At 48.0% G+C, this 14,942-nt stretch overlaps 1 protein-coding gene across 1 annotated transcript in view; it reads left to right on the forward strand.

Annotated features, from left to right (window-relative positions):
- HYDIN (HYDIN, axonemal central pair apparatus protein) overlaps window positions 1–14,942 on the forward strand; it is a 120,990-nt gene that overhangs the window by 41,185 nt on the left and 64,863 nt on the right. The window contains exons 12-17 of the mRNA XM_026034340.1: window positions 3,522–3,589; window positions 6,399–6,634; window positions 7,575–7,675; window positions 9,049–9,184; window positions 9,995–10,159; window positions 13,134–13,286. Of these exons, the coding sequence (XP_025890125.1) occupies window positions 3,522–3,589; window positions 6,399–6,634; window positions 7,575–7,675; window positions 9,049–9,184; window positions 9,995–10,159; window positions 13,134–13,286 (859 nt within the window). The remainder of the gene's footprint in view (window positions 1–3,521; window positions 3,590–6,398; window positions 6,635–7,574; window positions 7,676–9,048; window positions 9,185–9,994; window positions 10,160–13,133; window positions 13,287–14,942) is intronic.

The following is a 14,942-nucleotide window of genomic DNA, read 5'->3' on the forward strand; positions in this document are numbered from 1 at the left end:
GCATCAGGGACTCGCTGTCTTCGGGTACCTCTCCTGGTGCTACTGGGACACTTGTACCAATATCCTTGTTTTACAGTAGAGCAAAGAGAAAGAGGCACCATCTAAGACCTTACATTTGGGATGCCAGGATCAGAGCCAAGCATTTTTCCACCTTGACTCCATTTTGAGCCCTGCAATTGCTCGCTGGCAGCAGCTGAGGTGACTGTGCTCCTGTACTTCCAGGACACAGTTTAACTGGGGAAGTTTTCAGTCGCTTTGGGAATCATGGAGTCACAACGATTGAGGTTAGATGGGACCTCTAGAGATGGTCTAGTCCAGTCTCCAAAGGAAGGAGATTTTTGCAGTCGAGCAAAGCACTTTAAGCTCCCACATTGGTCACCTCTCCAAAACGGGTAGCAGCGTCCTYGGTGACATTGCCTGTGTTAATGTGATGGGACCCGCTCTCCTGATAGGACCTGCTGTCCTGTCTGCTCTTGGGGAGCATCGCTGCAGCAGCTTCTTACTGCAACTGGGAAGGTGTTGGTGCAGGAGACCAGCAGCTCTGCAGCTCCACCAGGACTCAGGAATCATCCCAAGGGCTGGTGCTGATAGAAAAGACAATCCTCACAGAGAAAAATAAAATAAAAAAAAATCCCAAAGTAAATGAGTAAGCAAGCAGGCTTGGAGTGCAGTGTGGCATTCAGGGGATCCTCTCTTGACTCCAGTGCATCTCGTCAGAGCAGAGGCTAGCAAAAATGAGCAGCATGAAGCTCACTCGGGAGCAATGCGAGGCGGTCCCAGTTGCTGCTCTGTGTGGGTCGTGAGGTGGGATATCTTGGGGATATCCCAAGTGTGATAGGGGAGATGCCCCATGCGTGAATGTTCAGCAACTTTGGGGCTGGCCATACTTGGGGAGATACTGAGATCAAGCACTGGGCCAGGTAGTGACGAAGCAAAGAGGAATCTGGGGTCCATTCACCAGCGAGGCAAGGGATGTAGGTTTGAATGGATGAGAAGGAAGAGCCAAGGTTATTACTTTGCAGGCAGAGTGGTGAGTAGGTCTGTTGACCTCCGGTTGGGAAACAATTACCTTGGCTTTCTSTTTGGAGTGAGAGTGCTGCTTTTTTTGGAAATCAAGAGGGAACATTTCCCAATCAAATAATTTCTTCTCATCTGTCCCTCCCCCAAATCGGTCATGGGATGTTTTTACATAAGCAGCTTTCTCCTTGAGGAAGGGCAGATTTTGCTTGTAGAGATGCGCTTATCCCCGGTCGAACACAGTTGCTTTTCCTCGGATGCTGCCCACTCTCTACGCTTGTAATGACCAAGGAAGGAAAGGGCTGTGCRAAGCACAGGGCTTTTTTTTGGTTTCCCCACATCTGAGTGAAATGTTCTGGGCTTCCCTGCCGATGGTTGGTTCCCAGTGCACCCTGCTGTCATGAAGCCAGGACTTCTGGTGCTCTTGGGGACCAAGGTCTATGCCATTGTGCCAGCATAGCCCTAGGCTCAGTGGAGACTTTTTGCCTCAGGGAAAGAGCATTGCTGTTGCTTTTTTGCACCTGTATCCTGATGGTTGTCTTTCCTGGTGACAGCTCCTTTGCAGCCCCTCTGGTGGAGCTGCAGCGTCTCCAGATGCTCCCAACCAGCCATCCCTCAGTGTTTCCATTGCAACTGATTTCTCTCTGAGATGGTCTCTGCCTCCTTGACTTCATTGGTCTTTATTTCAGGGATCCCTAATCCCACATTGCTACCTCTTGTTCTCTRTCCCCGTGACTGAAGCTGTTTGTCTTCAAACTCTCTTGAGATATCTACCCACCAGTTCAAGATTAGCCATCTTCTCCTGGAGGCTTTGTGAGCTGGATTGAGTCCTCCATGGAAGATCTCCATTGTTTTGACTGGATAGGGGACCCTACACCAGAATTGGGTGCCAAGGAGGGACTGGGGATGAGACTCCAAGTGATGCCTGTTCCACCTTGTGTTTTCCTTCAGGTTCTCCAAGGGCACTGCAGAAGGGAACCCTTCTCCTGTGCATTAACTGATCCTGCAGTGAGGCCCCATTGCTGCCCAAACCACTGCTTTTCCACCTTCTTTCTTGCAAGCTGGACTGTTAACAGCGGTGAGCCCTGAGTTCTGGTTTGGCTTCTTGCCTGAGGCTTTTGGGCTCTCATTCATTCCAACTTCTTGGAGCTCRGATAGGATGCGCTCAGCAGAAATGGCCGGCGCTTCCCCGCTTGTCTGGCAGGGCAAATCTTCGGCATTTTCCAAATGGTCTGGTTATGTGAGGTCCTTGGAGAGGAAACTTGATCAGCAGCAGGGATKTGCTGAGGGCTCTGTCTCAGGAACTGATTCAGCTCCAAGAATTGAGAATTAGCGTTGGGTTGAAACTCCAAAAAGATGTTTTTTTTTTCCTGAGTGCTTTCTGACCATCTGTATTCAAGCTGCCATCAAAAAATGCCCAARCTGCAGATTATTCTTTTTACTCAGTCACCAACTTACAGGGCCACGAGTGCTTATTTCTGTGGTGTTGTTAGGGATGCTGGAAATTGGACACCACGTATAAAGTGAGTGGAGGTTCTTCTTGCAGGTTGCTGGGAATGATTCCTTTTATAGACCAGACAGAGAAACGGTGGCAATCCCATGAACAAATTCCCTGTGTAACGAAGAGTTGGAGTTGTCACTGATTGCCATCAACTGTGGAAAGCAATTAATGGATGTTGTGCAGCTCCAAGTACTGACTGAAGTGGATTTTGGTGAATTTTCTGAGTTTGAAGCCTTCATGCCAAATTTGAGTAAGAGGGAGGTAGTGTACTGGGTTTGGGACATGTGTCCAGGGTGATTTGACTGAGAAGTTTCTCTCAGATGGGTCAGTTTGTGCACTTTGAGAAGCTCATACTTTTTTTCTTTTGTTTTTCTCTGCATGAGCATCTACTGGGTAGAGCTGTTTCTCTTCTAGTGATGGTGGATGGGACTTATGTCTCAATCCCGTGTGGATGTTGGTTGCATGGACCAAGATGTGCTAAGGGAAAATGTTCACATGCTCCGTGGAAACGTGGTGTCCAGTTAAGAAATGCCACAGTGCCGCTGGGTTAGGGAAGCTCTCTGGATTGAGGTTGTCTCCTGTCCATAGGAGACGTGTGGAGTGTGGGGGGTCGTGTTTATTTGAAGCCCCTGGTGCTTCTGAGAGCAGCTTTTATCCTCCTGTAGAATGATGAAAATGAAACACAGAATCACAGAATGGCTGAGGTTGGAAGGGACCTCTAGAGATCATCTAGTCCAACCTTCCTGCTCAAGCAGGGACACCCAGAGCATGGGGCACAGGGTGGCATCCAGGCGGGTTTGAAGACCTCCGGAGAAGGAGACTCCACAACCTCCCTGGGCAGCCTGTGYCAGGGCTCTGGCACCCTCACAGGAAAGAAGTTCCTCCTCACATGCAGATGGAACTGCCTGTGTTGYRACTTACACCCATTGCCCCTTGTCCTGTCACTGGCCACCACTGAGGCGCTTCTCTTGAACCAAACTAACGCCTCGTGTTTTGCTCCTAGGGGCTGCGTCATCGGACCGACTTTCCACTTCAATGTGCCTGCCCTCCATTTCGGGGATGTCTCCTTTGGTGAGTACGCCCTGGGCTTGATCCACAGGCTGTGGATTATCAAAGCARGGTATTTCAGCATAAGAGCATCTCTTGTTTGTGTTCCTCTATAGCAGGTTCTGGGGGGTTATAATGAGGGCAGCTGGTTGCTTGGAGAATCTTCTGCCATGAGCACTGCACACAGTGGACAAAGTTCCTGAGCTGGATCCCAGACACACTAGAACGTGTCAGCATAGGCCTCCAGCATGGCAGTATCCAGAAGGAATAAGAGGGACCTTTAAAGGCTTTGAGTGATGAGACAAAAGGATTTATCCGTAACATGGCCAGTGATTCCCACTGGTTTGCACTGTGCTGCCTATAAGTTCTGGGGGAAAAAAAAAAAAAAAAATCACAGTGGAACTTGTGCTGAAGGCACTTTGTCCTTCAGAGAAAGTGGGAATAGGGCAGCAGGAGAAAGGAGCTTAAACCATGTACTGACCTACAGCACTTCTGGGTAAATGTCTGTGTTGCAAGGTATGGACACCATACCTTTACTGAACTGTCCTTTAATATCAGAAGCTCCTCTGTGCTGTGAGGGCACCTCACGATGACTACCAGGTAACATACCCAAGCAACAGCTCTGCGGCAGGCACCGATATCCTTGGAGGCTCCTTCTCCTTCCCCACGGAAAGCTGAGCTCTGCTGGGAGAGCCTGTGTCTGCTCATTCACGGTGTCCCCATTGAAATGCAGATTCTGATTCTCCATCTCAGCCTCACAAAAGGCTTTTTACTGAGATGATCTGAAGTTTAAATGTGAAATCAATTGTGGATTGATTGAAGGGCCATTATCATCCTGCACCCAGGATGCTTCTGTGTTTTCATACTGTTCTTAGACTTTTTAAGAAAACTAATTGCTTTTCCTGGGAGATTTCCTTTTCTCCCAATATCACCACTCTGACTTTCGCTTCTTTGTTTCCTTTTGAATAAATGAAACAACAAGAAACACCAGGCAGCCCCCACTGAAAGCAAGAAATATGGTTGTGTAATACAAGTTTTTATCCTATTTAATCTGATTTCTTTAATAAGGCTCATTCAGCAAGAAAAAGCAGGCCTTTGTAGGGTTTTCTTCCCCTTTTAACTGTGGTGCTATTGCCTGTGCCTGGCGACCTGTGAAGTCTGTCCCTGTCCTTGGCACCTCCTGCCTTCCCAAGACTTTGCTGGAGGGGACATTCATTGCTGTTGCTAGTCCAGGTAAATTGCATGCTGCATCTCTGGATGATGTTTTTATTTTTGTTTTTTCCCCCTCACCATCTGGATTCAGCTAACATTTGGCAACCAGGCTGGCTTCTAAGCTAGCATCAGACTTGCTGCTTCAAGTGGGCTACAAGTCATCATGCTTTCAATTTGATGGCCCCAAACCAGGAGATGCCTTATGGATTCAGTGTAGCATCCAGACCTTCTCCCAGAAGGGCCCAGGTGTCCTAGGAGGTCTGTATTTTATTTCTTAGCCCCATTTTATTTCTTAGCCCCTGACATCTCAGACATGCCAATGTGGGAACAGCTGAGCCAACCCTGTTGAGTACAGTTGGTTCTTGGTGCTGTGTTCCAGAGGAATAACAACAGTTTCCTGAACAACTCAAGGCAGGAAATGTTTTAAGTCACTGTTGACATCTGAAAACTTACGAATGGGGTGGTATTTGGCTGTAAGGACACCAGGCAGGCAGAGCGTTGTGTCTGAGGGAAGCGGCCATCTCCAGGAGCTGCAAGTTGACCTTGGAAAGGGAGAGAGGAACAAGGCTGATGAGAGTGAGGRGAAGACTAGAAAACATCTGCTGTCAGTCACCTTTGGAGTTAGGGGCTGCTGGTYTGACCTGCTAGGGCTCTTCTCATGATCTGAGTTGTTCTTTGCCCGGCGCTGAGATCTTCACCTCCAGCAGCAGCTCCTGGTCCTGTTTTATAGGCCGATGTTGGTGCCTATAGCTAGTCCAGCTGTGGTGGTGGCATTAGTGTRTGTAGCGGGGGGAGTTTGTTGAGGCTTTCTAATTCTAATTTCTAATTACTATGCTTGAATATTATATATTGTATATAATATATAATAATATTAATATTATATATGCAAGATGGCTCATAGGCAGCAGCATGACCACTCAGCAGAAGCAGCCTTCAGGTTCAGATGGTCTTGGTGGCCATTTTCAGTAGGCAGCAGAAAGATGGTTGCACATCATTGATTATACTGAGCCCACATGATCTTATGCTTGCAATTAATTTGATGGGGATTTGATCAAAATTTTGTGACAGGGTCAGAAGAAACTGGCTTAAAGGCTGTTTTACTCATTGCTATGTAATCAGCAGTAGTWCCCAGTTTTATCTTTAATGCAGATTCTACCCAATTTCTATATGCTGCTTTTCTGTATTCAAAACTGTGTGCCCGATTGTTAAGATTGTATTCAGCTTAAGCAAGAGTGGCAGAACTTGGGTTTTATTGGCTGAGATTTTAGAATAAACCTACTATCGTCGTCTTGGATGTACATTAGTACTCAWACAGGAGTAATAATTGGTGCTGGTTTTTGGGAGGGAAGGGAGAGCACTCCTCACAGAGAGCACGAGAGACTCTTTTTTTATTTCTTTAAGACATCCCCAAGATGAATTGAGTGTCTCTGAGGAAGCAGTCTCCGTGATCAGAGGAAAAGGAAACCAAGCAAAGATTAATTACTTGCCTAGCTTCTCAATTAGTTATAATTCAAATCGAAAAGAGCTAAATTCCAAGCACAAGCTTCATTGTAATAGAATATTCTTACCCGGAATCAAGGTTAGGTCGTGCATAAACTCCCATGTGTGTCGTTTTTCTTAGGCTTTCCGTGCACCTTGTCCTGTTGCCTCAATAACACATCCTTGGTGCCCATGACTTTCACCCTTCGCATCCCTGGAGATGGCCCTGGAGAGCCTAGTGTAACCAGTTGTGTTCAGATCTTGGATGATACTAGGCCATCCTGGAGAAGGGGAGTTCGAGGCCATGTCAAGCCAACAGAATTTATCATCACACCCTGCAGAGGAACCATCCGCTCCCAGGGCCTCGTGGACATCCAGGTATGGGCCAAGGCCACCTAGGCATCATTCAGCAGGTGGAGCTGGAGCTTCACTGATTTATGAGGGGACTGAACTTTAGTTTAAGCCCAATGCAAGGAAGATGTGCACAGCAGTGTGAGACTTGGGTTACCCGGGTCTTTGGGACATTTCTGGACGTGTATGGGTTTGTTTTCAAAATCATAAGCCAAAGATCATGTGCAGTATGGCCAAATACAGAAGCCATGAATGTGTTTTGAGAGCTTCTCGCAGCAGTTTCTTTGGTTTAAAGTGAGCAGAGGGAGGAGGAGGACAGAAGGAGGCTGCTGAAAACAGAATGTCCATTGTTCAAAGTAGAAGTCATCTTTTCTTCCTAGCCTTGTTTTCACTCTCCTGTTGAACAGAGGAAATCGGGCTCACTGCAGTGATATTTAATGGTGACAATAAAAGTTGTGGCACCCATGAACTGCCTAACCTCTGCTGGGCCACGTTCCCTTCTCGGCTTCCCAATGTAAAGCTCAATACCTTTGGTTAAAGTCAGCGGATTTCCTTTGGATCTGTGCTCTTGTCCTGTGCAGTSACTCTTATTTTCCTCCATGCTGTAGTGTCTTGGGCAGTAGAACTTACCAGGGAGGCCCTAGGGCTGGTGGCCCTGGGCCAGCAGAGAGTGACAYTGGGCACATACAGACCCAGGGCTGCAGGTTTTAGTTGTTGCAGCTGCTGGACCACAAGAGTGACCCTGTGAGTGATCCTGTGTTTTTTTTAGCTACTTGTCACACGTGTGGGTTGGTAGGAGCTGGATTCCATTAAAGAGGGGTCCCTAGGGTCACCTCCGTTATTTCCTGGTTCCCATGGGACCAAAGTGCTTCACTAATGGTCTGCAGGGACGTGCTTTATAGACCAGTCTTACAGACCAGGCGACTTGGACACCGACAAAGCATCTGACGCTCTTCTCTTCTGCCAGGTCACCCTGTGCTCCAACACGGTGAAAAAATACGAGCTGGCCCTGGTGGTGGACGTGGACGGTGTCGGCCAGGAGGTGTCGGCGCTGCTCCTCACAGCGAGGTATCGGCGCTGCCCTCGCAGCCCCTGCTGCTTCATCACGTCTCCGCGTGAGGAGAGCAACGTGATGAGCTGCTTCTACCAAATGGGTTGCCCCATTGGCAATAAATCAGGCACAGAAATGACAGCGTTTGAGAAGCAGCACGTGTCGAAAAGCCCCTGTGCTGCGTGGGCAGGAGCAGCCCTGGGTTGGTGTGGAGGGAGCAGTGATTGCATCCCTTGTCAACCTGTTTTTTTCCCCTGTGCTTGAGGTAGAGCAGATTTCCTGGGTGTTTAGCCAGAGAGCCACCTCCCCTCCCACCCGTCAGAATGGGGCTTGGGACCAAAATGTGGCATTTGCCCTTGGTTGGGTGGCAGCTCGAGCCTAAATTTGTCCTTGCTGTAACCAGGTAACAGAGAATCGGTCCCATTGTGCTGTTAGTTGTCAGTTTAATTACAGCGAGGATGCAGTTAGCCCTATTTATTTATTTATTTATTTATTTATTTATGAGGGTTTAATAGCCCGAGGGATGTTATTTTCATAAGATTTCAGTGCCTTGCCGTGTGCTGTCTGCTTGTGGTGCCTGAGCCGGGCCGATCCAGGGGTTACTGTGAGGCTGTAGGGCAGGACAAGTCACCTCTGTACCTTGGCAGACCCTCGTTGGCAGAGGGCTCCAGGGGGCTGCTGCCTCTCCCTGGTAGGATCATGTGTTTGGTGCTTGGATGCAGCTTCAACAAATGAAACGGAGAGGGCAGAGGGGAGCAGAGAGCCCAGGAAGCCCTGGGGCTTCAAGAGCAGGTAGCTGTAGGAATGAGGGACGGAGCATCACTCGCTGTATAAAGCAGGTGCTGGGCTGTGCCCTCCGTTGCTGTGACAAACGACTGGATCTTTGGGCAAGGGCACCTGCTCTGTGGAAAATGAGTCGCTTGTAGTGAGATACTGGAGTCTTGTGTCCCTTGGATCTTGTCTGGTGGTACGAGGGCCATTGCCCCAGGAGGAGGCTCCTGCCTGGCTGGGACAGACAAGATGTGCCACAGGGGCATAGCAGGTTGTGTGATGCTCAGGGGCATCATCCTGTGGATAAGGGGTCTGCAAGGTGGCTCCAAGCACCAGCAGGCTCAGGGATGGGGCGCAGCGCCTTGTTGAGGACTCGGCTGCTCTGGCAAATGCTGAGCCCTTTGACAGGCTGAGACTTGGAGCTGGGCACGCTTTAAAGAGAGGCTGCCAATTTAGAAAGTGAATAAAAAAGAAATTACAGTTAATTTATTGCCATGGGGTTTTTAAAGTATCTGACAGTGATAAATGCGTCCTGTTCCATTTCACCTTCTTTGAAGAATAATCAAACACTGCCTTTGCTTGATACCTCTAACGCTCACTTGCTCATCTCTGTGTCTAGATGTGTAGTTCCYCCACTGCGAGTGCTCGACCCTGTTCTGAGGTTCGGAAGGTGCTTCCTAAAATTTCCCTCTGGACAAACACTGACGCTCGTGAACGACAGCGAGCTGCCGGGCTGCTACGGGGTCCTGCCACAGGTTTGCCTCTGCATCCGCCTCCCCTGCTCACCTTTTCCCGGGGCAATGTGACATTCCCGGGGGAACATGAATTCCCTACTGGAACGTGACAAACACTGGGGGGTTGCCCAGATCCCTGCTGCTGGAAAAACGTCTACGTTAGGCTGGAGGAATAAGTCTCTAATCTGATTGTTGAGGTCGCAAGAAGCTGCTGCCAAAGGAGGGGGCCCAAACTGTTTTCAGCAAATTTTGATTCACTTGACGGGAGAATTCCCAGGGGAAAAGTCCCTAGGGTTTCTGTGGCCAGAGGCCGTCCCTCTTCAGAGGGGACAGCGTGCAACCTTCTGAGAGCTGCTCTGCGTCCTTCATGGGTGACAAGGGGCTCAGTTTCAGTAGCTGCATGAGTTACTCAAGGGGCATTCACTTTTGTCAAGCACTACAGAGAGAAATGAGTCTRCTCTTATCTCAAAGGACACCAGCTYCTGGTGTTCCCCCYGGGGTGTTCAAGGCATGCAGGCTGCAGCTCCTGAGAGCCAGAGCACCCCAGGGTGCTGAAGGTGATCGTTGCTASTCCCATGGCAGCCACCAAGAGCCTGAGGTGGAGCAGTCTGTGCACCTGCAGCTGTGGGATAGGAGCTGTTTCCCCACAACTGGTTTTGGAGCTCCTGAGGATGTCAAACTTGAAGTTTTGCATGAAGTTTTGCTGCTTTCTGCTTTCTCCTAGGACTGCTTTAAAAATATTGCGCCAAATTGTCCCTGGTGTAAATATCAAGTTGTTTACAACTTCCCCAAAGGTCGTGCTGCAACTGCCTTTGGTTCTGTCCCTTCCAGGAGCACAAGGATGCTGCTGCTGTGTGGTACTTCAGCCCCCTGCCTTGTGGGATTATTGCACCTCACAGCTCTGTGGAGATCCCCTTTACACTGGAAGCCCAAGTCATAGGAGAGCAAGACACAGTTGCTCACGTCGCGGTGTTTGGGAGCGAAGGATCCCCTTTGGTGAGTCCAGGAGATGTGTCTGTTGTCCCTGTGACTTGTTTTGGCAAGGCACAGAGTGTGCTGAGTGGGCTGCTAATGGCCTCCTGTACTGCTGAATCAGGAATCAGCCTGGAAAGAGTCAGGTAAGGAGGAGAGAACATGGATAGAGGCCAGCTCCTGCTGTCTGCTGAGGACTTTCTTTTTATGTGAAGAAAAAGGATGGGACAGGAACTTGGCATCTCACCAGCCTGGGTCTTGTGAGATGAATGTTAAGTGACACGATTAACACAGCCCAAAGCGTGTGACACTGCATGTTCTCCCGGATCTGTGACACAGGATAATAATGAACCCAAACTGAAACCCAGAACAGTTCCTGCATTTCTCTCTCCTGTGATATTAGATAAGTAACTGCTCCTGCTTTCAATTCAGATTCAAAGCCATCAAATTTGGATTTAAATGATGCAGGGACGTGCCTGAATCCTGCTACCAGYATTTAAGAAACACTTGCCCACGTGATGTTCTGAGATAGACTAGATTTAGACTCTTCCAGAAATCAGGCCCATCATATCTGAGAAGTTTCCATCATTTCTGTACTGAAAACCACAACCAAAGACACGGGGGTCTCCACACAGTCTATATGCAGAGCACAGAGACTTACCTGCCAAACTGGAGATGGACCAGGCRAAGTGTTGTTGGGCTCATTCCCCCTAAAAGACGTGGCTTGTGTTCAAGCAGCAGCACAATATAGGCAGAAAAATGCTTTGCTATGTCTTAGCTTCATCTGTATGAATTCTAGAACCAGTTGAGTTAATTAAAGTTTAATTTAAAATGATATGAACTTTGGAAGTAACTGTGTTAAAACGGCCTGTCCTGTCTCTGAGCATGAAAGCAGATGTCAGAGGATTGTTGGGATCCTTAAGCTTTTCGTTAGAGAGGAAGGGCTGGCATTTTGAAGGCAGCCCAAGGGATTTAAACACGCATTAAAATGAATGGAGAAGATGCTGCGGGATCCCTCGGATGGCACTGAGCATCTCAACGTAGGCCTTTGTGGAGCTAAATGAAAACTAGGCAACAGGATGACAAGGCACGCTTCTCTCTAAAGGAAGGTTGCTCTCCTCTAACATAACCCAGTTGTTTAATTGTTGGTTTTTTTTGTGTTTGTTTTTGGATTTTTTTTTAACTACAGTGTTCTTGTAAAGCTTTTACCCTTGGGTTAACAAACTGCAGTCTCAGCCTTCACCTTATCCTAACGATTGTTATTTCTTTGGACATGAATATGTCAGTCTTTAGCCTGGAGGGAGACCCTTTCAACTGGGGCATCCTCACGGTCTCTAAGGAAATAAATAGCAGAMGACCAAATTCACGTGTGCCAATTAAGTCAATCTTTAATGTGCAGCATTTATGCACAATTGCTGCTAGCACCCCGTGAGTGCTCACAGAAACCTCACTGGGCATATAGGCAGCATATGCTCGAGTGCCTATGTACATTCTTGCTGTTGGGCTGGGTGCTAATTTTGCATTTTCTGTAAGACTGCTCTGCAGCTTGAGGATCACTTCAATAGTTGCCTGGTCCAAAGCTTTCCGGGCTAGCACAGCAGCCAACTCTTGTTATATATTATTATATATTGTTATATATCTTGTCCTGATGGCAGAGTCTTGCCATATGGGTCAAATGGTATAAATCTGTTGACCTCAGAGGAGTCGCTGCGGTTTATCGCAATAAAAGAAAAATATGAGCTTGCTCCTGCTCACTTAGATTGTGCCTTCAGCTGCTGAGATCAAGTCTGTATAGACTTTTAAAGGGAAATTTCTTACAGTTCTTTCATCCAGAGCCCTGCTGGGAGGGACAGCACCTTGGCAGTGATGGCTTGTTACCTTGCTCACCTTGGAAGGCTCTGCCCAGCCTTTGCTCCTCTAGTTTTGCATTGACCCAGAGGCAAAAGCACCATTCGTTGCTCCAGCTCCACTTTTAAATTCTTCCCAGGAAGAAATTATGGGCAGCATCACAGAGACCTCTGCCCTCCCTGACGGATAAAAGCTCTATCATCTTGGATAGCTTGTTATTCTGGAGCTTCCACCTTTGGTGCATRAGTTTTAGGCTCTTTCACTTGCAACCAGTCATGTCCTGCAGAGAGAAGAGCATTTATGGCCAGTGCATCTCTGACTGAGTGGGGCTACTAGTTCTGACAGCTGTCAATGCTGTTTCCTCAAGTCAGACATCATTAAAGGGTTTACATCAAAGAGGCTGGACTTTCTTGTGGTGAAGTTAGACTCTGTGCCCTCCAGTGGAGCGTACAGCAGCTTGTCGGTGTTGGGGATTTAGGCATTCAAGTCCTGTTTGAGCGCTGGATATTTGAGTCTGATGAAATCCATCAAGACTGAAGAAGTTCTCGTCGTTTTTAATGATGTGAGAAGGTGATTGAGCAAAGGGATCCACGTTCCTCCTCTGGTTGAGTCTGCTGTGGCGCTGCAAGAAGGAAAACTCAGGGCCTCAGATCCTCAAAAAGTACTGTCTGAAAGATGCAATTAATAATGCTGCTTATTCATACAGCACCACAAATACCCCTAAGTACTCTTTAGAGTCAACTGACTTGCATGATCTTTACTCTGAAGAGCCTGGTTGACTGGTTGACKTTCACAGCCTTCCTCTGCAAGGGTGGCTGTGCCGCAGCAGAAGCCACTGGAGGTGGTTTGAGCAGCAAAASAGGCAGGATTGGGTGTGAGGTAGAAGGAGTGATGAGAGTGTGAAGGAAGCATGGGTGTGAAGGAAGCGAGAAGCATGGGAAACTGGATTTGTTTCTTCCTGATGCTGCTCTCTTGAGTTTGCCTTCCAGCTGACATTGCTCTTGATCCCAGGCTYTCTCCAGGTCTTCTATATCCATATTAAAAACCACAAGCTTCCAGCAGCTGTGGCTATACAGGAGTCTAACACTACTCTGAGCTAATATATTTTTTAATCTTTTTTTTGGTCCTTTCCGCTTGCTGCCGGGAGCAGAAGGTCCATCTGGTGAGCACTGGGGAAGGCCCGGTTGTCTACGTGCATCCAAACAAGGTTGACTTTGGCCATATCCAAGTTCTACAAGATGTCTCCCGCATGCTTCACCTCTCCAATCAGACCGTCATCCCTGCGTCATTCAGGGCACAGATGGTGAGTGTAAGGGGGACTATTGTCAGAAAAAAAACAAAAACCCAAAAAAYGTGACTGGTCTGCRACAGCCTCTGACCTGTTTTTTATAGACAGCTTTTCCATGCTATTATCTTGGAGCAGAAGCAAAATGCTTCTTGATAACGTGGTGCAATGAGTTCTGGTTCTGAGCCCCGTTCTAGCTGGTGATCCCCTGATAATGAAGAGAATTTGCCTGAACGTGAGAGCAGATGTGCCTGTGGATCATCTCTGATTTACTTTGTTTTATGTAAGGCATTTAGGTCTGTTAGGGAAGTTTTGGAGCTCTGTGAGAGAAGAGCCCCGTGGTCCTTTGCTGCTGCAAGGATATGGATTTCTGCACAGTTTCCTCACTCTGCATCTGCTTTGCCCTTTGCTCCTCAAATTCCTGTTATCCCATCCTCTAGCTTATAGGYTATGTCCTTAAACCACTCGTGATGAGGTGAGCTTCACACCTACTAGGCATCACACCATTTTTTGCAGCCCAGACATGTCCATGGGGAGCAGAAGGGGCTCCCTTAGCTGGGCTGGGGGTGACTTGAGTGTYTTTCATTCACTTGTGCTTCCCCACACAAGCCGTGTGGGCCCCCAGATGCCAATGCTGCTGCCTGGACTTTTCTTATTTGGGGATCACGGGRCAGTGAGCTGCGATTTCCTTGTCTCCCATTTGATGGCTAATCTAGAAACTCATTGTATTTGTGTTTGTAGTGGGGTTTAGAGCTCACGGTGGCMCTTGAAAGGAGCGGGTATCGATCGCAACGTTGATAAAAGCAGCRGATCAGCACTGCTGTAATGCACTGACTGGCAGCTCAGCAAAGTGAATGAGAGCAGATTAAAGGACCACTGAGCTGGTAAAAACTGGGGAAACGGGTTCAAAACATCAAAGGAAAGTGCCATAATGCAGTGGGGTGTCCCCCCTGCTCCCTTGGGTGACTCAATGGGAGCAGCACTGAGCATCTCCAGGCCAGAATGGTGCGATTGCACCGCAGTGTCCTGGGGGCACAGACAGCTTTTCATAAAGCCTCCCCTCCAGCTAAAATGGCAAGTCAGGCTGAAATAAAAAGAAAAAGACAAATTTTCAGAGTTGTGTATTGAGATTAAGCAGCCTTCTGTTGGGAGTGGTTGTTGAGGACCTTCCTCCTGAGAGAATGCTGGCTGTCAAAAGCTAACAGCGTGCAAGAAGCACCATGGAGCTGAGGTACCGTCAGCGCTGTCCTCTTGTTGAGGCCTGGAACAACATGGAGAACTTGGATCGGAGGTTTTCCGTGGGATGCTCCATCACCTGCCTGGCAGGCGGATTCTCTCAGTGCTAAAGCACCAGCTTGAAAACATACAGGTGTAAACTCTGTAGATCTGTTTGGTCACGTGTGCATGCCCATGCCTATAAGGTGCACCAGGCTGGTACGTTGGCGTGCAGGAAACCGGCTTCTGCCATGGGCTGCTCAGATGTGGTCGCCTTCCCCTTCTGTCCTCTCTGCCTCCTGCTCTTCCTTGGGTTGCATGAGCTCTTCTGAGCACAGACCTGACTTCCACCAACTCCTGGAAAGCTGCTATTGTTGCTTTATTATTATTATTAATATTATTAATATTATTAATATTATTATTATTAATATTATTAATATTATTATTATTAATATTATT

The sequence above is a fragment of the Nothoprocta perdicaria genome, unplaced genomic scaffold (genome assembly GCF_003342845.1).
Source record: "Nothoprocta perdicaria isolate Ctin4 unplaced genomic scaffold, notPer1 scaffold_143, whole genome shotgun sequence".
NCBI classification, from domain to species: domain Eukaryota; kingdom Metazoa; phylum Chordata; class Aves; order Tinamiformes; family Tinamidae; genus Nothoprocta; species Nothoprocta perdicaria.